This window comes from Gavialis gangeticus, unplaced genomic scaffold (genome assembly GCF_001723915.1).
Source record: "Gavialis gangeticus isolate Ggan-Ray unplaced genomic scaffold, GavGan_comp1, whole genome shotgun sequence".
NCBI classification, from domain to species: domain Eukaryota; kingdom Metazoa; phylum Chordata; order Crocodylia; family Gavialidae; genus Gavialis; species Gavialis gangeticus.
In genome coordinates this window covers 29,823,040-29,848,262 of record NW_017729032.1, presented here as the reverse complement: position 1 = coordinate 29,848,262, position 25,223 = coordinate 29,823,040, and the positions used below count along the sequence as shown (strand labels likewise).

The 25,223-nt window shown below is 41.3% G+C and overlaps 1 protein-coding gene across 1 annotated transcript in view; it reads right to left on the bottom strand.

Annotated features, from left to right (window-relative positions):
• Window positions 1-25,223, bottom strand: part of DYNC2H1 (dynein cytoplasmic 2 heavy chain 1) — a 601,360-nt gene that overhangs the window by 375,356 nt on the left and 200,781 nt on the right. Inside the window, exons 69-72 of the mRNA XM_019524237.1 lie at window positions 21,087-21,230; window positions 18,477-18,566; window positions 3,355-3,420; window positions 917-967 (exon numbers count right to left, since the gene is read on the bottom strand). Of these exons, the coding sequence (XP_019379782.1) occupies window positions 917-967; window positions 3,355-3,420; window positions 18,477-18,566; window positions 21,087-21,230 (351 nt within the window). The remainder of the gene's footprint in view (window positions 1-916; window positions 968-3,354; window positions 3,421-18,476; window positions 18,567-21,086; window positions 21,231-25,223) is intronic.

Below are 25,223 nucleotides of genomic sequence, written 5' to 3'. Positions count from 1 at the left end.
CAGCACAGCCTCTGGCTTCTTTACTTTTCATTCCATCCGGGAAGAGCACACACCAACTGCTGTAACTTCCTGAGCCTGAAGAAGGGTTTCTGAACCTGAAAGCTTGCTTAAAAATTGTTCTCCAACTATTTAGTTGGTCTAATAAAAGATATCAGATTCACCCAAAGAACCTTGTCTTGTTAGGTGAGTACATTTGGTTTGCTGAATCCAAGGGCAGATGCTGACAAATAAACCCTTACAGATGCGTTACTGGAAAAATATCAATCAATCAATAATGGCTTCTCTCTATCTCTATGATTTCTAAGAAAGTATCCTCACTAATATAGCATCTCTTTTTCTTTAATCCACTTTATTTACCTAGTCCAACCATGCTCACTATGTGGGAGTTACCACAATTTCCCATTGGCACAAAAAAGACTTCCCCACGATGGGAGGGCTGTAAGAATATTATTCAAGCTGCACTAAAGCTTAGCTTCAAAAACAAAGGTTGAAATGAATAAGAAGAAAGAGTTATGCCACTGCCACTCTGAGGAAAATATCTGAGATTAGAGCTAAAAGAATGTCTCAAAACTGAAGATGAATTTGATCTGAACAAAAGGTAGGTATAGTGAAGAGTAAGGTGCTGGGAAGAGGCCAGGATCCAGTCATACTTATTTTAAAAAATGGGTACATTCAAAACAGAAAAATTTACATTTGGAAAATTTACTATACTCACAAAGAAAAAGAAAACTTGTATCCTGTGCTCTCCTCTAAACATAGACAATTAGTTACCATATTTAAAAGTTTTACAATATTTAAATTACAATTTGAAAGTTTAATTATATAAAAACAGTAAATAAAATTGTACAATGATAGTTCAAGCATCTGTATTCAATAAAAGAATCCTTATTTCAGAATACATATATATTTAGCTTACTGATTTTCTTAAAGTATCTCCAATGATTACACCAGTGAAAGTATCCCATTCCTATAGGGAAAAAATGAAAAAAGGCATCTTAAAAACATAAATATTATATACAGTAACAGGTATGCAGTGTAGAGGGAAAACAGAGGAGAAAAATTAAAATGAAGGTTATGATTTTGAAAGAAGCCTAAGGAATTTTGCACCTACCTCCTCACATCCCATTGACTTGACTGCTTAGGTCTGTTTGTGAATTGCAAACTAAGTGGCTGAAGGCATTATTTTTTGAGAAAAGGTAAAAAAGGCAAAAAAAAGTATAACTTGGCCAAGAAAAGTATCAAGAACTCAGCAGGAGTTCAAAAACCACTGGATATTTATATGAACAACATGATCATCAAAAGGCTTGAAAACAAAAATAATAATTAAAAGCCTCCCAAGATTATGGAAGGAATACAAAACCTCATGCTTCAGTACCTAAGCCATCTAAAAGTTTCCTGGGTAGGATTATCCAATGTGGGCTAGATTTTCAGAGGCATTTAGTCATCCAAAAATGCACTGAAGTCAGTGGAAGTCAGGTGTACAGCCATTTCAGACAGTTCTGTAAATGCCACTAAGTGTCTGTCTTCATTTTAGGTACCTAAATACCTTTGAAAATCTGCCCTTCACTAACTATTCCAGGGTTTCTAGCTCTTCATAATCATGCACCAAGTACTAGGCAAAGTACTTAAAACATGCAAATACACAGGAATAAACAGATTATATACTATGGCACAGTGTAATACAGTACAAAGAATATTCTGGTCAACAAAGAAAAGGAAAATGTTTATGAAACATCTAATGATAATCTTTCTTAAACCATGATATGCACATCCAGGAAAAGTCCTTTGTGTCATTTTAATGGGGACAATTGTATTAAAAAATGTGTGTTGTATGGAGCAAGCCTGTATTTGGAGGTGGGGAAAGTAGGGAAAATGTGGGGAAAAAATCACACATCCTGTGACTTCATGAGAAGCTAATTTAACATATACATGCGCACACATACGCACACTTTATACAACATACTTATGGACACAAAGAGGTTCTCTTGTTTAAGGAAAATAATATTTCTCCAACCTTAAGTAAATCTGTACCTCCATCAGGCTTTTATCCATTATTCAACTAAAAATCTAAAAGCCAGCAATGTAACAGTTTTCTGCCTTTATCAGTCTCCAGAGCCTCAACACCGCCACATTGTTTCTAAGATTCTTAACATTCCTTTGTCTTGGTGCTCAGATGCAAATTTATTAAATAGCCATTCAGACATTAAAATAAATGTAAATTATAAAAATAAGGTTAGTATACAAGAACATAATGGCTATTCAGTCCAAAAATGGGGAAAATGGGACTGTTTCCTGGAAGAAAATCAATATAGAAATCCACATAAACTGGATGCAGCAAGAGTTTGTATACACAGGCTGAGACAGACTGTTTTTCTGTCTTCAGCCATTGCCTTCTACAATACGTATGTTCAACTGAATCACAAAACCACTGATCAATAAAGCAGAACCAAGTTGTTAGAGGCAACAGTTTAATGACTAATGCACCTAGACTACAGAACTGTCTAGCAGAACAATAGGTGACTCCTAACCTTGCCATATTCCGAGCTAAAAAGCAAAACACACCTCTTCTGCCTAGTTTTTCCCCATAAATTTCTTACACCCAACTCCACCTCAACAATCTAATTAAAATAACTTACTTGTTCATAAGAGAGAAATATTGATACTATTTGCTTGTTTTACCTCTTGAATAGTACTGTTAGTACAAAGATATGTATCATTCAACCTAGACCAGACTGAAATAATTTATTAGCTTATACAAGTGCACATTGGACATAAGCAGTCAAGATACAAAGTACTACAAACGAACAATTAAGGTCAGGTGGCCAGGTATTATGTGAGTCATAAACATACCGTTTGCAAGTCCCTGCCCAAAACAGTTCACAATCTAAATGATTAAATGGAGAAAATAAAGCACTCTCAGAAACTGAGAGAAATTTAAGTCACAGCTTTGATGTTGGTGAATGTACCTTTTAAGATTTGGACCTCAGCATGCAACCCTGGAAAACTCATGGTCTCAACCACCTCTTGCAAAAGTCCTGGCTGACTTTGTTGTTCTTGCCCTTTAACAGTTGTATAACCAATCTTTCCTTCTCCCTCTACTTCCAAAACCCTTCCATCTGCCTTGGCAACTTCCTGCTCTCTGGCCTACCTCTCATCTTGTACATAAAGCTCTAAAATATAGCACTACATTCATCCTCCTTTCCTGCTCTAGTGGCCATTTCTTTTATTTCCACCCCTTTAGTCTTTCCACATCAAATGTTCCTTCTATCAGGCCACGTATAAATATATGAATCCTATTTCATGTGTCTTTTTGTTCATTAAGTAAAACAACTGAGTTTTTTCCCTAATACTTACATTATCTTGGAAAAGTTCAGGGTGCATTCCTCGTACAAAATGGAGAGCAAACATTAGTTGATCAGCCTGAAATAAAAGTAGAATACATGAATTAATAAATTTGCCAAAATTCACTTTCTGAATAATCTATTTAACAGAACCTCAGTATCTAAACTTCTATTCTGATCAGCATAGTTGCAGAACTTTTAGGTTCACCATGTATAATTCAAACACAGAACATACCTTTCAAGCTAGCTAACAACATGCATGCACATGTGATAAATAACCTTAGTCAAAATCTCAGATCAAATACACTCAGATTTGATGAGACATGGGAGAATGGAAAGTCTATAATGACCCAAACAAAAAAAATCATAGAATATTATATAAACAGGGTGGTGGAAATACTTGAAATGCTGTGTTCTGCTGTTGCAAGAGGTAGAACTTTTAGCCTTGACTGTTTGTAACTCAGTCCTACATTTAAGCCAAAACATTTGAACTTCTACCAATTCTTCTGCACACAAAGGAATACCCTACATGGAAAGGATTAGTGGAAATACGTATAATACAGACACACAGAAGACGTGGGCCTGGAAGGGACCTCAAGAGATCAGCTAATCTAACCCCCTACCGTAGGCAGGAAAGGTCCAGTAGGGAGATCAAACCTGCAAGCTTGATTTTATTAGCACCACAGTCTAGTTGAGCTAAACAGCCATTGAATACAGATTAGATATCTTATGTCCTTATAAATAAATATAAAAATCCTGATATTCAAAACTGGTGAACTCCTGTCAGCACCAAAATGAAGTCAATGGATGATGCTGGAAGCAAAACATTTAATCAGCAGCAGCTGTAACCACAACTGTGCCTCCCAGGCAGTACAGATGCTCTCTGGTGGCCTCTCCAAGGCCTGTTACCTCTCTGGTTTGCCAGGGGCCTTCCTTATATTTGTCTGCCATGCCTTGATCTTAAGTATACTAAAACAGGGAGGAAGTCCAATGCTTCTGAGGAAGGCAAAAAGAAAACCCTGACGTAGCAGGAAGAGGGGAAAACTTTCCTCCTGGATGCATGTGGCAACCAGCAAAGCTCAGAAGAATGGGAAATTCCAAGAGCATTGCATAGACATAGCTGCTCCTAGATCATTGCTGACCAATGCCTGTCCAACCTCTTTTTGAAGACCTACAATGATGGAGAGAGTCCACAACTTCCCTAAGCAGGCTATTTCAGTGCATCACTGTTCTAATAGCAAAGAAGTCTTTCTTGATATCATATTTAAACCTACTTCGCTGTAACTTCAAGCTACTGAAACACATCCTACTCTCTGCAGCAAGAGAGAAAAAGTGTTCTCCTTATTTATGACAGCCCTATTTGAACACTGTGATCATATCCCATCTTACACACCTCTTCCACAAGCTAAACATGCCTATCTCCTTCAACTTCCAGTCTTGTGGCTGCCTTCCAAATTCTGTCATTTTTGTTGTCTACCTCTGAACTCTAACTTCTCCATGTCCTTTTTTAAATGTAGAAACAAAAACTGCATGCAGTACTCTAGATGAGACCTATCCAGTGCCAAGTAGAAAGGCACTATCACTGTCAGTGCCTTGTATCTAATGCTTCTATTGATGTATCCCAAAACTGAATTTGCCTTTTGTGCAGCTGCAACACACTACAGACTCATATTGAGCATGTCATCTATCAAGGCTCCCAGATCCCTCTTCATAGTGCTGCCATCCAGCCAGGTGTCCCCTGTTATGTATTTTTGATTATTCTTCCCAAGGCATAACACCTTGCTTTGTCAGTATTGAACTTTATCCTGTTAGTTCCAGCCCAGCTTTTCAATCTATTAAGATCCTCTGAATTGCATTCCTAGCCTCCAACACATTTGCAATCATTTAAATCATTAATAAGCAAGTGGAAAAGCACTGGACCCAGGACAGACCCATGTGGGACATCAATCAAAACCTCCTGCCATTCTAACATGGACTCATTTATAAGTACCCTTTGCTTGTGGCTGTTGAGCCAGTTGCCCATCCACCTTACAGTAATCTTGTCTAAAGCTTACAAGTTATAACAGAGCCAAGATGGTATAACAGGATGATGCGTTTCAGGTGAAACTCCCTGAACAATGAGTTCCCCACGTGGAAGAGGCTCAAATTCTAGATGACTGGGAAAAATAATCAAGGAGAATTAGTATCTGACATGGGTAGACTTAATGGCCAGTCTTGCAGATTTTGGCCTCGTTATACCTTATGCCAGGGATGGGCAATTATTTGGGCCTGGGTCAGTACCTCCCTCCCTCACTGCAGCAACTCACCACAACTCCCCATGTGGGATGGGGCCACAGGTGGGCAACAAGCAGTGTTCAGGATGGGGCTGGGGCCCAGGACAGAGCTGTGATCCACTCCCTGCATGCCTCTGCCCTCTGGGGATGGGGTTTGAGAGGGTAGATGTGGGGGGAGGGGCACTGCCTGGGCACTAGGTTCCAGAAGCCAGCCACAGCAGAGGAAATGGAGGAGGGAGCAGAGAGTATATGCCGCAAAGCTCACTCTGGCAGTATGGTCTGCGGCTGCCCCCACGATGCTCCATATGGGGCTGAGCCCTGTCTGGGTCCAGCTCCTGGGTGCCTTCCGCCTTGCACAGTGGGTCAGGAGCCACCCAGTTAAAGCTTCTGGGTGCCTTCCACCCACTCAGGAGCTGGAGCTAGAGCCCTGCACACTGGGGCAGGAGCTGCAAGGCTGAAGCTTCTTCCCCACCCCGAGTGGCACAGCAGGAGGAGGAACTGCCACTGGACGTGAGGGAAGCTGATCAGTACCTGGGAGGCCACAGCTGCACCAGGAGCAGCGCTACCAGATGCTGTGCATGCTGGCTTGGACTGGGGCCAGCAGGTGTGGTCAGGAGCATGGCATGGGCTGCTCCCAGTGGGGCTCAGTTCCATGCAGAGCACCATGGGGGCAGCTGTGGGCCAGATCCAGCCAATTAGTGGGTGGCTCCCAAAGGCTGGATCCAATCTGTTGGCTGCATTTTGGCCAACCCTGCCTTATGTTGTAAGCTGAACAAATGTTAATCATCTGAGTGGTGTTCGGCTTAATGCAGCAGTTACACCTTAAGGTGAGAAACCATCTCTGACTGTCCTTCAGCTTCACAGCTGTGACTTGCTGCTAGAGGCTTGGTGAACAGGGACAGGACTAGGAGCTAAAGCCTGGACTGGCTTGCTACTCGCAGAGTAAATGTTACAGCCCCGGAGCACCAGGAGGCTGTAGTACCTCCCACCATCACCTGGAACAGTTCACTCCTCAAGTTCCAGGGGCCCAGGCAGCAACACTGGGAGGCAAGCTCTGGAGGAAAAAAAAGGATCTGGCCCCCAGGACCTGGATACACACCCCAGTGGGGTCAGGCACCTGTAGCAGGGTTGAGCTCGGTGGCAGCAGTGCGGCAGCCCGAGGACAGTTCCCACTAACCCTGCACTCTGCCAGGCTATGCCGAGTTCAGCCCCTAGCTCTCCCCCACACTCTGACTCAGAAGGGGCCACAGCATCTTGGGATGCCGGACCTTCAACTTGAGCAGGATAGCTGTGGAGACTGGCTACACCTTAACGAAAGAGGAGTAAAATTAGGCAGACTAGAGATAATCCTGCCCAGAAGTAACATAAATTTAAACTTAATTATGAATGCTTTAAGTCACTTAAAGGTGTTAAATGTGCAGCCAATCCAGGGGTTAAAAACTCCAAAAGCCACCTAAAATTACCATGTAACAAGGTCTGAAGGACTTGAGCCAGGCCCTTCCAAACAATGAAGAATTTGCATTTTAAATGGAGAGCGAGACTAACACCTGGCCATTCAAGCTATTTAGGAAAGTACATTTCTCAGAGTGGGGAATTTAAGTGAGGGACACTATTTTTAGGATATTGTATTAGTAATCATTGTGTCTGTAAGGATAAAACACTGTCTTGTTCATAATTAAATCACAATAAACCTACAGTCTGGTAAACAAATACAACCTTTGGGTGCAGGAAGGTTATATATCCAGTATAGGATCCTCAAGAATCCATTGGATAATGTATGTAAATGGCAACTAAAAAACCATACTTAACCCTTGCCCAGAGAACAAGTTTTCGGTCTTCAGTTTGTTTCTGGGTATAGGAAATTACTTTGGGCCCTCAGCCAACAGGCTGAGTAGAGTAGGCTGACAAGAAAATTTGCAGGCGGCCCTGACATGAAGGTCAGAGGCTAAAGCTGCTTTCTAATCTGTTGAACTAAGTGGAAGCTGTATTCTTAAGGTGCAGAGCAAGCGCAGATTATTGTTCTGATATTTCCTTTTATCTCTTTATTCTTATATCACATATGGTTACTGACTTCTTATGTTTGCTTTTGTCTTTTATAGTAAAATCTTTTGTTACCCTTCATAACATACTTATTATCAGTGGTAACTGTGACTTCATAGCATTAGACCACACAGGCAGGCATCTTTTGTTAAAGAGAGGGATCCAATATTTCTAAGTGTACAACAAAACAAGGGTGTGTTTTTTTGAGCTGGCAAAATCCCCTCTGCTCTGGCAAGACTAAGTGATATGATTAAAGCTGAGGGACCATCAACCAGGGAGGTAAGCTTTGGGGCATCTCAGCATGTTCTCAGAGTGGTCAAGAAACAGACCTCAGAGAGGGGCTTTGAGCCAAAGGACAAACCTGAAGTTGTGAGAACACCCCAGGAGTATGTCTTAAAGGCACACCTGACCACATCTGGGCTCAGGGTGCATGACACCAACTTATTTTTCCATTGAATTCTCCCCCTCACAGTCCCCTGGGCTCTCCTCTCTATTACAGCAGGCAGCTCCTTTCTGAAGCCCAGTCTGGGCCAAACTGACTTCTCATCCCAGGAGCTCTGTTTATATTACCTGTCTGGCTGTGCCCCTTCTAGTCCCCAAATTCCCCCCGATGGGGTCAGAAGTGAGGGACAATAGCATGAGCAGGGACAGGGCACCAGCATATCACGGCTGCTCAGCACCATAAAACAGTAGGAGGAAGAGGTGGGGAGGAGGGGACAGCTACAGCTGGACCCACGTCCTGGTAAGCAAAGGTGGGGGGGAGATTTTCCTGATTTTCCCTGATTAAAAAAACAAAATCAAACACCAAAATATATAAGTATTTAGAATTTATTTTATTATAATGATTGAAATACTGGTAGGCTTCCACATTGCTTTAAAAGTGTAAATATGTATACCAATAAAACTTTGTGTTCAACAGATAAATATTTGTATAATGGTGTTTCGTTTTAATAAAGAGAAAGTGCAGATTTGGGGTTTTTTATCAGAGAATTTTGGATTTTTAACAAAGAAAAGCGGGATCCTTGTTAATTACTATAATTAGCAGCTGTACAGCTCTGCAAGCCCACCTCTCAAGTCTGCACTTGGCAGCTGGCACCCTGCAGCCTGCTCTCTACACTCAGCCAATCAGTAATAGGGGTTAAAGACCACTGTTACACAGCCCAATTTAGGCTCCCAATTTTCAAAATCTTGCTTCTGGAATGTAGAAGATATTTTTACCCAAACAACAATAGTTTTCACATAAGCATAAGCAAATTTTGCCACCTCCTCCCCTTTGCCCTTTTTGTGCCTGTAAAAATGCCAATCAAAATTTAACCAAATTAAAATACAGGTCCCAAAGCAATGGCAGACAGGTGGACTATACACACTGGCCAGAAAATGCAAAGCAACACTGTGGGTGTCATACTGTAATGGAAAGCAAATGCACTTCATATGGCCGATAAGCATCCTGTACTGGACTGTTGGAGATAATCACACCTGAACTCAATAGACATGTTTTTAGAGCAGAATGTTATAAATGGACATTTTAAGGTTCTTTGGATTTCAAAACTTTGCCATATAGTTTCAAATCTTCTTTCCAACCTAAGATTCAGAAAAAAAGTTAGGGAACTGTCCTGGTCAAAGGTGAAATAAGTTTTACATAAGATTACAGAAAAGTACAGAGTACAACTGTGTCTGCGCAAGACCAGAGGTAAAACAAGATTTGAATGAAAGTTTTCCTTACTCTTATAACAGAGATGGCAGTCATTAAAAAAAAATGTCGGAATGATGAGGAAATGCTTCTGAAATGCCGAGGTGCAATTCTAAGGGGTCATCAGAAACCTACTAGAAATATTAAGGGAGGAGATTATATAATGGAATCTGGACACTAAGGACATCCTTACAGAGTACAACACGGTGCCAGACAGAGATGCCCATAAAGCAGCTTAAGAATCAAAGTAAGTAAAATATTTATGAATTGAGATCCAAATCTGAGGACCTGCTGCACTACTGCCAACACTTGATACTTCTGTTTAACACCAGCAAGTTAATTGCTGAGCTCCCTACTGATTGCTGATTGCATGGAAAATTCCTCTGACATGACCTGCTCCTGGATCCCGCCAGGTGCAGCTCTGAGAGACGCTCCCAGGGTCTCCTCACACCTTCAGGGGTACCCTCCAGTTCCAAACCTCTCTGCCATCTGCTGCTTGAGCACAGAGAAGGCAAGCCCCAGACCAATGAAGCTTCATGACAAGCCCCAAAGCAATGGCACCTCACCAGGCCTTGCCAGTTCTTAGCAGAGAGGATTTTGCCAGCTAGAAGAACCATTCCCTTGCTCAGACAAGATCCAGAAAAGATAGATTCCCTTTCCTTAGAAAGAGCCTATCTGCATGGTCAAATGCTCTGGACTCATAGCTATCAATAAAAATAAGTAGGTTAAAAAGATAATAAAAAAGCTTTATTATAAAAAAGAGTAAACATAAGAAATCAGTGAACATTTGTTGAGTTACAGACAGAATAAGAACAAACAAGCAAAAGAAAATATCAGAACAATAACCCAGTCTTGCCCTGCATCTTACTTCTAAGAATACAGTTTCTATTCAGCTCAACAGACTAGAACACAGCCCCTGCCTCTGACCTTTCCGTCAGGGCCTCATGAATGCTCTCCTGCCGGCCTGCTTGAAGACAAAACTACTCTCAAGACAAAGCTTAAGTATAATTTCTTACCTGGCCATTTACACATGTCGTGCATTGGATTTTCAGGAAGCCCACACTATGCATATGACTTCCTGCCCCACTCCACATAGGTGAATATTTACCAAGGCAGAAATTTTTCCTGATCTAATTAATATCAAGAGAATATGTGCATCCTTTGAAACCTGAAGATTGCTAATCCAATATCCTAAACATACTGTGTCTCACTTCCCCACTGAGAAATGTCCTTCCAGGTGATATTCTTACAGGACTCTTTCTTTATAATGTATATTCATCATTGTCTGAAAGGGCCAATCTAATGAATAAACAACTCAGGTTAGATGCTAATTCTCAGTGATTATCTCTTCCACATATGAATAGGTGAAAAGCAATTAAGTTAACCACTGCCCCACCAAATAGTCTTAGCTAAAATATGAAAACATATCAAAATTACACTTAAAGCAAATACCACAATTCATATAAACATAAGGATGATATGGCTGAACACAGCTTACAGCTACCCAAATACCATATCTCAGCATAACATATTGAAGAAGCCATGCATAACACCCCGTGAACCCCTTGGACAACAGTGGGGTTCATGACAACTTGCTTCTTTGAAAAAAAAAACAAAAACATTTTAATCTCCTGATTCAGTTTGCCTGGCAATGCTGGTGGCCTGAGATAGACAGAACTTTCATAGACATGTTATCTTTAGTTCACTTAAATCAAATCCATGGAGGTCCTCAGATCTCTACAGTAATTCCAGTATGCTATTTCTGTTTTGCTGTTTGAGTTTAACATGATGTAGCTCCTCCCCTGCGTGTCTTGCTGGCATCCCAGCATGATAATTTAGCAGCGCAAGGAAGTTTGTATGAAGATCCTTGACTTTGAGTAAGGCTTTTGATATGGTCTCCCACAACATTCTTGCATGCAACAGCCTTCATCTCCCTGAAGGGTGGTTCCAAAAAGGATGGAGCTGGGCTCTTCTCAGTAGTGGCAGATGACAGAACAAAGAGCAATGATTTGAGTTGCAGCAAAGGAGGCTTAGGTTAAGCATTAGGAAAAACTCTCTCGCTAGGAGAGTAGTAAAGCACTGGAACTTGTTACCCAGAGAGGTGATGGATTCTCCATCCTTGGCAATTTTGAAGATCCAGCTAGACAATGCCTTGGCTGGGATGATCTAGTTGGGGATGGTTCTGCTTTGAGCAGGGCGTTGGACTAGATGACCTCCTGAGGTCCCTTCCAACCCTAATTTTCTATGATTTTATAAACCAGTTCCCAAATAGGACTATGGGACATACAAACTTATTCAAGTCTCACTGTTACTTAAATTATGATTCACTGTAGTCATTTTACCAGAGATTGAGTTCATTTTAAAATGCTAAAATTAAACAGTCCAAAGTGTCTGATTCGATTAACGTCCCAATATACATTTGCTTACATCTTGGCTGAGTACACTTTCTACTTAGAAACTTTCAGTACATAGTAATTTAAATGTGGAGACAGTGTTCAGTCTGAAATTAAACGGTATGAAAGGATAACTGAACACATTAAGTTCTCTAGCAAGCGACTATCCATTCCCTAATGACTGATTTATGGTTTCCTAGTGTATTTACAGTCAGTGTTAATGTACAGGTTTTTGATTCACCCATAAACTTAGGTAAGTCAAGGGGTCAGGTGCCATATTATTAGTGATGTACAGAGCCATCACAAGAAAAACAAATGATAATGATTCATTTTGATATCTAGAGATTATATCCTTAACCTGCCATTTATCTTCCACACAGTTCTATTTTGCTGAGCATAAGGTGATCATTTTAAAAAAGAAAATGAACAAGACATACAACCAAAGGTTGAGAATGATTAACAACATAAAAACAAAAAACTGTGATATGGACTTTTAAAATTCTAGAACAAAGGAACACTGATTTTCATTGGTTATTTCACAAATATTCTGCCCTTTTAAGTTGTATTTCATGAGTTAATATTTTGGTTGGAAAAAGGAATGAGAAGTATGCACAGAACTTTTGATTAAGAATTATCTGTTTATATTTAATTATAAAATACTATGTAAGAATTTACAAAAGACAAATTCAGTTTAACAGGTTACAAGGCGAGATTAGAGCTATAGACAAATGTTACATTTTTAGTGCTAGAAAAGTTGAGGGGACAGATGACTTCACAGTACTGCTCAAATGGCAGAAATGCTACAAAAATGTTCTTGGATGAAACAGTAGCATCTTTCTAGTGATGTGTATTATGTCACCATATGTAATATCTGTCCAGTTACATGTAGCACTAGAGGGGATCCTTTGGTTCTCCACCATCCCACAGTGCTCTGCTCTCCTATCCTCCAACAGGGGAGAGAGAGCGAGAGCAAGGGGAAGTTAAATAAGCATTGCCTTGGTGCTCAGAGCACTTAATAACAGTCCAGGGCTCCAAGGCAGGGGGTGGGGGGGAAGCAAGCAGAGCTACAGCTCCCCACTACAGGAAGTATGCAGTGAGCAGCAGGTCTCTCTGCTGCCCTTCCACAATGCAGACTCAGAGAGAAGATGCCCCCCTGCCAGAAATGCTGGGCTGCTCTGAAGCCTGTTGCAGCCCTTGGTCCAGAAACTGCAGCTCTTCTTGCCCCACCCCCCCAATGCCAGCATAAGGCAGCAAAGACTGCTGCCCTCAATACTGACAGCCTGCCTGATACCTCTTTGCAAGGGGCAGAAAGGGCAGGCTGTTGGTGACTGGGTACACTGACAGGCTTCTCATGGTGTGGTGGGGGGAAGCAAAAAAACAACCCCCCTGGCTGGAGGAAATGCCTTTGCAGGGACTCTATCATTCCAGCTAGGTGGCTGTAAATGTATTTATATCCCTCATAATACTATAGGAGATCTTGTAGCACTACAAGTGCATACATATTCACAGCCTAAGTAACAGATATATTCCAGAGGGATTGATTCAACTGGATAAAAGCACCACCAACAAGTACTGGATTCTGGATGGTCAAAAGTTCTTGGTTTGAAATCTTGGTAACTGTGCCAAAAGAAAGATAAGAAAGCTACATTCAGATAAAATGTAAACTAATGCCCCTTCTGAAGGGAAATTAGTATAGAGAGCTTGAGCAAAAGTTGAACTTCCTGGGCAAATATATGAAAATATGTGTATGAAATACAAAAAAAAAAGTCTGAAACATCCCAAAGTGAAACAATATATGAGATAATTTGGAAGAAAATAAACTTTGTCCTTCAAAAAATTACTGAGAAGGGTAGAAGAAAAAAGTCTATGGGGGCTTTTTTGATCCAGTCACTGACCATAGACGCTTCATTTTTGAGAAGGAAGAAAATAGTATAGATGAATAATGATTAAAAAAATGTAAACATGGACATAAAAATCTAGGTGCAAAATTCAAGATTAAATTACATAAGAACTCACAATACAATAAAACAAGAAAAGACTTCTGACATAAATTTTGATCTCCATGTAGCAAGGTATTATATGTTCAAAAAGCAGGTAGGTTATACTCCCTTCTCTACACAGTGCTTGAGCTGCATTCTTTTTTGTGTATCTCACTGCCAGAAAAACACTGATAAACTGAAGATTGTGAAAGAAGAGCAATTAAAATGAAAATCTTGGCTAAAAACTGCCAGATAATGAAATCTATTAGAGGCAGCATGGGGCAGGGGATGCAGGGGACAGGCAGTACAGGACAGGCATCACTGAGGGCAATGGCTGTAAGTCCGATTCCAACCCCAAGTGCAGTTTTGGGACAGAGTCGGAGCTGTTGCAGCCACTTGTCCTCATGCCCCAGCTTGTACTCGAATCCAAGACAAGGGGCTTTTTATCCCCATGTTGAATGCGGGGGGCACCACATCTTTGATTCAAGTAAATATGGTAAATGATATGAGCAAAAGAAGAAGGTATTTAAACCACTATACGTATAAACTATACACGATGTCCAAATCATCAAATTGGTTAGTCTCTATAAAACTATATTGGGTAGTCTATTAAAAACTATGTATTAAAACATCTAAATCTGCCGTTTCAAAACTGATCAATCTTTTTTCAGTGCCAGTCCATCACATTTTTACTCCATTGTTTCTTGAATACTAATATACATATTTCTACTTCCTTTTTATTCTCAGATAGCCCCCTGGTGTGATATTGCTGTCAAATGATACAACAGCAAAAATCAGCAGTGAAGTAAACTGGTATATTGTTTAAGGCTACATTGATTGCTGAAAACGTAAATGAGTTTGTGTTAAATTATCCAGCTGGTTTTACTATAACTATAGTCAGTATGTTAAGTCATGAGTAATTCAGCTCATTACTTATAAAACTAATATGCTTTTTAATTTCTATGCAGAGAACAAAACCTTATTAGTTATACACATGTGAATGTAACTACACACACAGTCTCCATATTTTAAAAGTTGCTTAAAATATTAATATTACAAAATAAATGCTACAGTTTAACCTACCTTTGATACAAATAAATAGGTCTTTAATGCCATAAAAAAGAATAAAATGTTATCCATGGTAAAAAATGGATAAAATTTGGTTAAAAAAAAACTCTGGGTAAAAATGGGTAAAAAAAACAAAACAAAACACGTTTCCTAAAAGCAAATAACAATGCTCAAGCAACTCGACATCTCTGTCTTTCCCAAGTATGGTAGATATATCCTGGGTTGTATCTACATTTCTAAATTTATTACCAGATTGTATTGGTCTATCTAATTATCTGTGTGGGCTTTTTAAAATTTAAATATTTATAACTATTAATAATTCCCAATATTATGCTATGCCATGCCATACCATACCATGTGAATGAAAATTTAAGTCAATTTTATGTACATGTGTATTTAATTATATGGTGTATATATTTTTGATACTGTTTTTTGTTATTAAGGTACTACTGAAGAACAAATATGCCATTATGCTAGACTCAGCTATGCCAGGCACTGTCTAAACACACAAACAAAACATTAAAAAAAGAAAGGAGACATAAACCATCTATGTTTTTCCTGCAGCCAAAATATGGGTGTCTTTGATAGGGTACACTCTTCTCACCTGCAGAAGTTCTACAAAGGCTAGTGTAGCTTCAGCACTGCAATAATCCTGTGACCTCCATATAGGAATAAAAGACAGACCAAATGTGCACTAAGCTTCCTAAATCATCACCATCATACCTTCCCTCCCAAAGTGATGACAAAGCTGCTTTCTACTTTCACTACCCTCTTGTGAAATAAATAAATGGTAAAGCTTTGCCCCAGCTAGCCTCTACCCCGCCTAGCCCCACAGGATGCTGGTCTGCAGTGACATTGCAGGGACAGCCTCCAACATTAGATGCATGCAGCGCACCATGGTGTTGAAGCACAGGTAGCAGCTGGGGCACCACACGCTGTACCGCACTTCTGGCTGCAGCTGTGGCTTTGGCTGCGGCTGGGTGAACCAGCACCATGCTCCACAGCAGCATCATGAAGCTAAGCGCTGCTCTCGCCCAGGCCAGGCTACGGACAGCAGGAGCAGGGCAAGGAGCACCAGGTGGTTTCCATCCCACCTGTTGCTGTGGCAGCTCTGACTTGTGCAGGTGGTGGTAGAGCAAGTCCAGCCCTAGCGTGGGCTGGAAGGAGGAGGAGGGAATGCCAGTGGCACTGCCCCATCCCAGGCTGGGGCTCCCGCGCTGCACCAGACAGCCTAGCCACAGCTCCCCACCCCCAAGCAGCATCTCCCAGCTGGCCCACCCCTGCCCCCAAGAGCACAGGCACCAGCCCCCAACACCAGTGGCCAAGCCAAATAGCTCCCTGGTGCCCCCAAAGGACTACCCCCTTAACTCCAGGCAGGCCCCACTTGCAATAATGGGGAGCTAGGCTCCCTGGCAGCACCACACACTGCCTCAGAGCTCTGTGCCCTGCCACAGTCCCAGTGCCTGGACACCTTCCCCCCAGTGCTGACAGGCAACCACACTGTGTCATGGGCACTCACACCCATGCCCCACCCCATGCATCCCTTCTACACATCCTTGCCACACACACCGCACATGAACTCCCCACACAGCCCTCCCCCCCCGATAGTCCCCAAGCCCTGGCCCTCCTATCCCATTCCCCCCACATCCCACAGACTTAACTGTATCCAACTGCCAGGCTGCACCCACTACCCTGCCTGGTTGTATTGCTGGCCACATGCATGTGTGCACAAATATGCACATGGCACCCCCTACTTCCGATCACCCTCCTCCCACTCCCTCTAGCCCAGAGCAGCTCCTTGCAGGCTGGAATGCTGCCTCCCTGAAAAGGGAAACCTGCAGTTTCCTACACCAAAGGGGAAAATCCAAATTTTTCTCCTTTGACAGGGAAAATCTGTGATTTTCTCCTTTAAAGAGGACAATCCACATTTTTCCACGGGAAATGGAAAACCTGGATCTCTGGTTATAAGCCTCTGAAAAGCTGCAATTTGCATATGCTCAGCAATCACTTGCTAGACCTAGCTAACATCTCCAAAAAGTTCTGTTCTCACTGATCAAAACATTGAGTCTCAACTTTCCTGCTGCTGCCCAGATTGTCCAAGTAACAGTGCCAGAGAGAAAACAGGCACATTCCAGCCTCTTACAGCCTTAACATGTTTGTAGAGTACAGCATAACAGAGCATACTATAGCCAAGGCTACAGGAGCAAAGTAGGGCTTTCCCTACTACAGCAGCTACTTGCTAGGGTAGATCTTGGAAAAAAAACCCAGGTGCAGAAGCCTGTGTCTCCTGCACTGTCAGAATCCCCTGCTGGCACTCAGACATCATCCAGGAGAAACCTGGCTCATTTAAATGACAAGAATCAGGCACAGGGTACTGCAAAAAAGGTCAAAGAAGTAAGCTGGGATAAGAAGCCTAGGGTAGAAAGATGGTAACTTGGTGGAAAATGAGGCATGAAGCCAGAGCCAGATACTAGGACTGACTGGATAGGAAGAAAAGTTATGTGGGTTAACAGGTAACAACAAGTTTTATTATAAAAACAAGAGTAAACATAATAAATCAGTAACTCAATGCTATAATATAGACTGAGGACAAATGAGAAGATATCAGAACAGTACTCTGATCATACCCTGCATCTTAAAGCCAGGAATGCAGCTTATATTCAGCCCACTTGCTGAGGGCCTAAAGCCCCTTATCCTCAGAAAGCTTTAGACAAAGACTTGCTTTGGAAGCAAGGCCTAAGTATGGTTTCTTATCTGACCACTTACATACATACATACATCACGCACTGGATTCTTATGGGTTCACAATATGTAGGCAACTGTGTCCTTCCCAATAGGTGCATGTTTACCAAACTAAGGGTGCGTCTACACATGATGCTACACATGCTACTATGGCAAAGTAGCTGCTAAAAATAACTGCACCACACTTAGGATGCAGTATGGGCTGTTACTGCACCGTGATTTAGTACTTCTTTTTGGAAGTACTAAATCAGCGTAGTAACAATGTTGCCATAGCAACACGCGTAGACAAGCCCTAAGAGTCTTCTCATAACTACCAGAGGGATATTTGCAGTCTTTCAGACATATCTCAAGGATACCGTCTCTCACTTAAATTTCCCCACCCTAAGGAATACCTTTCTTTGGATGGTCTGTTGGCAGATGACATTTCTGCTCGGATCTCTGTTTTCACAATGTAAATTTGTCGTTGCCTGGAAGGTCTGGGCTCATGTGGTGAGAGTGTGCCCACAAGGGTGGCAAGTAAACAAACTCATGTCACATGCTAATTCTCAAATGATTCTCCTAATTGTGAATAGGTGAGGCACACCTGAGTTAATTGCAGCCTTACTAAACATCCTTGGATAAATAAAACAATATATCAAAATTACATCTATATCAAATACCATAATGCATATAAACGTAAGGTGACAATCCTGAATGCTGCTTGATCCTACCTATACATAGAAACTACATATGCCATATTAATAAAACAAGCTCAAGACAAACTGCATAACACCCCACAAACCCCAAAACATTGTAGGTTCATGACATAGTTTTCTTTCTGTGTGATAGCATAAATACTGCGGCTGGGATACCAACTGCTGCTTATGTGAAGTAGGCTAAGTCAGGGTAGCTGTGAGAATTTGGTTTCACAATTAGTGCAGTATGCAAAGGTGAAAGAATGTAAATCTTACCTTAAACAAGCAGCGGCAGACATATTCATACACCATGTGTGTTAAGGAGCTAATAAGAGACTTGATTCTTTCTTCAGTACTTTCTGACTCCTAGGAAAACAGTAGTTTGAACATAAAAATCTGTTTTTGTGTACTTGTACAAATAGCTGACACACAGTTAGGCTGAGGATCTGCCTAATTTTCAGAGCTTCTGAGTACCCAGATTTCCCGCTGAGCTCGCCTGTTATTCCCAATGATTCTATTTATGTCATTAATATGGACTGAAAAGTTTATGTTTAAGCACTCCTATACAAGCACTTGGGCCTGAGTCATAGAAAACAGGCTGAATATTCACTATACCTGTGAAAGATTTCACAGGATCTGAACCTGTGACCAGCCGAGCAAAACCTATGACATTTCCTGCTGCTCTATTTAGATGCTTTACCATGGAACCCAGGCAAACTGACAGCCCAAAAGACTGAATTTATTTCAGTCCAGAGAACAAATACGCCACGGACAACAACACCACCAGTTTTTCCACTGCCAGATCCTACCTATACTTAGTTTCTTCACACTGCTGCACTCACAGGACTTATCTTTTCCCTAAAGGAACTATATCTAAAAGTGACAGAATGGCTTGTTCTCTATACTTACTAAAACCTTGATTTTCTAGAGCCTTCACTTGCTAGTAATGTGTTTTAACTATGGACATATTTTTAACACCATTACAAATAAGTGGTGTAGCACTCAGACAGTCAACTGGGTTGGGTAAAAGAAACAGCCCCACAAAAATCTGCATTCCAAAAAACACAAAAACACAACCGGAAAGTGAAACAAATAAGGTGAAGGCTGAACGTCGGTGACATACGAAAACAAAAAATGAAGATGTGTGCAATTTTTTGCTAGGCAGGAACAATAAACACAACTTGTCCTCTGCCTAGTCATCATCAAGGTCTAGTTTGTGGAGAATCATCAAGGCAAACATTGTGGAGATGAGTTTTAAGGATAGACATGGGGGAGGGTAATGCGTCTCTACAGGCTGACTGATCTGACAGGGAGCTTTTTCCACATCATAATAGGCAGCCTGGGAGAAAGTATGAAACTGCTGGCTAGAGAAGCAGAAAATTAGTCAATCAAGGCTGGAATCACTGGCAATGGCAGGTGTCGCTTTATAACAGGATATAAGGATAGACAGGTAGGATGGAGTTAAACTGTGAAAACCTCAGAAAGGAAGGATAAAGAGCTACTGTTTGCTAGTACAGGAAGAACCAATGAAGGATCTTAAAGATGCAGTTTACATAGTGAAAGCAATAACCCAAGAAAATAAATCTGAGCAGCAGCATTTTGAAAAGACTTGAGAAGGGAGGGCTGCAGGCCAAAACAATGGAGAATAAAGTAACTAAGGTATGAAATGATCATGGATGTTTGTGAAAAGTACAGATCAACAGCTGTGTTGCAGCTCAGTTGGACAGTTTTTAGATTAAAGAAAAGGTATATCCTCTGTTAAGCCAAAGAGCATTTTAGAATTTCAAGACTTTCCTTATTCTGCCCCTTACTTCGAGAATTTGCCTAATTCATGGATTACTTCAGGGGTGCTCAATTTGAGGCCATGGGCTGAATGTGGCCAGCAGAGCCTTGGAAACTATCCCACAGGGCTCCCCAGAGGTTGGAAAAGTTGGTGGTGTGGGAGCAGTGGCAGTACTGCCACTCCTCCCTGCTGCCAAAATCCCAAGCCCCACACAAAGGGTCAGAGCCAGGCCAGAACCCTCCCGCCACCCGGCTGGGCTGGGGCCAGGCCATGCCCCCTTCCTCAAGCAGAGCTGGGCCACAACCCTTCCCCCTGCAGGGTTGGGCAATGCCCCCTCCCCAGTAGGGCTGCATTGGGGCTGGGTCATGCCTCCCTCCTCCTGCAGGGTCCAGTTGGGGCCGAGACAAGCCCCCTTCCCTTACACAGTTGGCTTGGAGCTGGGCTGCTCCCTCTGCACAGCTGGATGGGGCCTCACTGCGCCCGCCTCAGGCACCAGATTGGGACCACTGGCTACTAGTCAGCAGAGGGATCAGGCATGCCCATCTGGCCCACTGAACAAAAAAGGCTGAGCACCACTGGAACAGGTAATTACCGGACACTCCGTGTTTAAATAAATAAAATCTCACAATCCTTATGTTGAACCTTCATTTTCAAAACTTACTTTAATCTTAGAAAAGCCATAAATTACAAATGGATGTTCACTGTGCCTACTTTTTCCTCAGACCTAAAGAAGAATGCATTGCATTCAAAAGCTTGTCTAAGTCTATCCCAACTATGCAGTTGGTCCAATTAGAGATATCAATCACAAAAGTCCTTGCCTCCCACATATTACCTGAACCACCATGTCTGTAACATCACTGCAACACTACCAAATGGATGTTACTTTGTTTTCCCAGGATGCAGCAAAACTATGGTTCCTGTACACTGAAAATAAACATATTTTCTTTATATGCATTCTGAATGTCCAATATTCAGGTTGAAAAAATAATGTAAGTATTCATTTTAAGTTACCCTTTAAAAACAGCCAGCGAGCAAGAATTGTAAAGACCACAAACAGACTGATTTCTCTCCTGCATTCACAGCTGCAGGACAACACGACATACCTGTTTGTTTTGCAAGGCCCTTTGGAAAAGCCGTAGGAAGGCAGCCAAACTAAAACGGTACATATTATTAATTTTGGACAAGTCAGAGATAATAAAGTACATCTTGCTGGCACTCTCAGCTAGAGGAAGGTAGGCATCCCTCTCCTATGGATAAAAAGAAACAATGTTCAGAATTGGTACTTTACTGCCATCTAGTGGTCACTGGATACTTAGGCGACATTGATAAACCACTCACGTGTCTTATAGTACTTGATAGCATTTAATATAACAATTTTGATTAAACTACCAGAGTCTTTACTTACAAAAGCACTTTGAAATCCATTACAACAGAAACTGCCCACTTGAGAAATTGACATTAAAATGCTCACTTGTGATTCTATAATTAAAATTGCATTTATAATGTTATAATGAACCCTAAAGAATTGTATGCTTAGCATTTTTGTTTTAAATCTTCAGTTTTAGTGGCATTTACTCCAACTCTTAACAATCACTTGAGGCTTGAAGTTTAATATAAAGCATTTTAGTTCAAAATTATTGTCCTTTTATTTTTTTAACATTTTAACATTCAAGTTTAAATTTCTGGGGGATTTGAAAACAGGCTTCAAGTACCCGAAGGGCAGTTACAAGGAATCTGGAGACTATTTTCTGTGGCCACAGGGGACAGGACAAGGAGCAACGGTCTTCAATTTTAGCAAGGAAAATTTAGGCTGGATATTAAGAAATTTCTCAGTCTATGGATGGTTTAACATTGGAGCAGATTACCTAAATAGGTTGTATGTAGAATCTCCATCCTTGGAAATGTTTAGGTATAGATTAGGCGATCACTTGTCTGGAATGGTTTAGATAAGGATAATCCCACCTTAAGCAAGGGCTTGGACTAGAAGATTTCTTGAGCTACCTAACCATATATTTCTGGAAATCTATTATTCAAGATTAATGTGTTCATTTAAAAACAGAAAGCATAACAATTTTATTCCTGAACATTTCAAAAAACACCCTGTTTCAAAGAAGAAATTCAGCACAAAACTAGGCAAATGCTTATGTCTATATGTAAGATGAAGTCTTGGTCTCACTGAACTGAAAATCAAAACTGTGATTAACTATAATGGTAGTTTTCAGTGTGGATTTTCACAGAATCATAGAATAGCTGACATTATAAGTGACTTCAGGAGGTCATCTAGCCCATCACCCTGCTCACAGCAGGATTATGCCTAATTAAAGCACTCAAGTCAACCTGATTTTGAAAACATCAAAAGGATGAAGATTTCAAATAAATATAATACAATGACCATCACTCATATTCGAGTGTGACTACTACAGATACTGGAAATCAGTTTCAATATGTAGGGTTCAGGAGACGTGCAAGGGCAAGTTGCTCTCTACGTTCCCCCTACTGTCGGCCAAGGTGGTGCAATGATGTTCTGTTACTCATTCTGCTTCCTTTGTAGCAGAATGCCAAGCTCACCTATCATGGGCTATATCCTCCCAGGACATTAAGTCCAGTCCAGCAGACTGTATGTGCTGCTTAATGCAGTCCTTGTAGCAGAGTTTGGGACAGCTAACCTACCTACTGCCTTTTTCAAATTCACCATACAGACCTCTCTTAAGCAGCCGATTGTTGTCCATGCGTATGACATGGCCAATTCAGGTCATCTACTTCCATGCTAGCATGGCTTCCACATTTGGCATAGCTGCCAGTCGTAGTACTTGATCATTGTGATTTTGTCAAACCATTTCATTCCCATTATGTGGTGTAGGTGGCACTGTTGCAGGCAGTTAAGTTTTTTGATGGTGACGATAAAAGGGGCAGGTCTCTAACTAATATAGAAGACAAAGGAGCACAACAGCTCTGCAAACCTGGCATTGTGTAAACTTTTTAACCCGTCTTGTCCATAGTCTTTTTTTGCAGGTGACCAAAAGCTGAGGCAGCTGACTAACCCCATGGGCTACAGGAAAGACATTGAGATGAAGATGCCTACATGACGATTACCCAACTGAAGAAATCTGAATTCCAATGCTTAACCATCCACATAGTGAAAAAGTTCTTCTTAATGGCAAACCTAAATTTCCCCTGAAGCAATTAAAGACCATTGCTCTTTGTCCTATCCCCTGAGGCTACAGGGGATAGTTTATCTGCATTCTCCTTATAACCACCCTTCAGATATCTGAAGACAGTTACCAAATCTCACTTCAATTTTCTCTTCCCCAGACTGAATAACCATGGTTCTTTCAGCTGTTCCTCATAAATCATGTTTCTCATGCTTCTAATAGCTCTTGTTGTTTTCTGCTGGACTCTTTCCAATTTGTCCACAGCCTTCTTGAGGTGTGGGGCCCAAAACTGGACATACTACTACAGATGAGGGCTCAATCAGTGGCAAATAGGGAAAATCGTTTCCATCTGTTTACAACTGACCCTTCTATTACTACAGCCCCAAATGCTCTATATTTTTTTTCATAACTGTTGGCTCATTCAGCTTATGGTCCGCTATAACCCCCAGGTCTTTTTCTGCAGTACTGTAACCTACACAGTCCTTCCCAGGTCTGTATTTGTATATGCAATTGATCAGTACCAAGGGTAGAACTTTGTACCCGTCCTTGCTGAATTTCATGTGTCCAGTTTATCCGGGTCACTGTGGACCCTACCATTACCCTACAAAGTTTCTGCAACTCTACTCAACTTGGTGTCCTCTGCAAATTTTCTAAGTGTACACTCAATCCCATCCTCCATATCACAGAATGGAATATCACTAATGATCATTACTGTGCAGTAAGCAGGAACAGGCCAGCATCTACACATACAGGCATTAAAGCACATTAACACTGTGTGTGTTCTAACTTGGGACTAAAGTTAGTCGCCTACATGTGCATCTACACAGCAAGACGTCTACATGTGCATTACTGCACAGTAACTAATTGGGCATAAATTTGATACCTGCATGATGCAGGTATCAAATTTATGCTCAGGACAGTGTAAATCTCCATATTTACTGTGCAGTAGGGGCATGCACATGTAGACGCACACCTGTACGTGCGTCTACACCAGTAATTTCAGTTACTACACAGTCAATGCACACATGTTGACACACCCACTGAGCACAATGATCCTATCAGTTGTGTAACTGTTTACAGTACTTTGATCTTGTCTTTATTTCCTTAGATTATTAATGAGAATGTCATGAGAGAAAGTGCCAAAAGCCTTGCTAAAGGCAAGGTACATCATACCCACTATTCTCCCCGCATCCACAGAACTGGTCACCTTATCATAGAAGGAAATCAGGTTGGTCAGGCATGACTTGCTCTTGCTGAATCCACACTGACTGTTTCTGATCACCTTGTTCTCCAGGTGCTCAGATATACATGATTAGCTCCATATTCTTTCCTCCTCCTTTTTCTTAATCATGGTCACTATGTTTATCCTTTTTCTAGTTATCCAGAACTTCACTCAATCTCCATGAGTTCTCAAAGATGATAGTTAATGGGTCTGAAATTAGCTCAGCCAATTTCTTCATTACTCTGAAGGTATATCCGGTCCAGGCATGCTGACTCAAAAAATCCAGATTATCTAATGAATCCCTAACATTCTCCTGAACTCCTTTGTTGAACATTTTCTAGCCTGCTTATCTCCTCCTATCCTTACTGCTAACTGCATTTTTCATCTGGTTGCCAACCTTGAAGTAAAAAAAGCATTGACTACTTCAGCCTTTTCCTCATCATCTATTTCTGGATTGCATCCTTTATTCAGTATGGGACCTACACCTTCCTTAGTCTTCCTCTTACTTCTGACGTAACCATATTGCATTTTTTTTTTTTACTGAATTTTACAGTGCTTGCTAGTTGTATGTCAAATCATGCCTTGGCCTTCCTGATTTTCTCCCTGAATGCCCATTCAATATTCTTATACTCTTCCCTAGTAATATGGCCAAGTTTCCCTGTTTTTTTGTAGGGTTCCTTTTTAATTTCAGTTTACTGAAGAGTTCACTGTTTAGCCAAGCCAGCCTTCTGGTGCACTTCCTATTTTTTTTTTTGCATTGTGTTAGTTTACTCAGGAGGGCAAACTTCAATGAGCTAAGGAGAATAGTCAGGGAAGCACTGAGGTCCCAGAGGGGAGGGGAGCCAGGTGTCCAAGGAGAGTGGTCG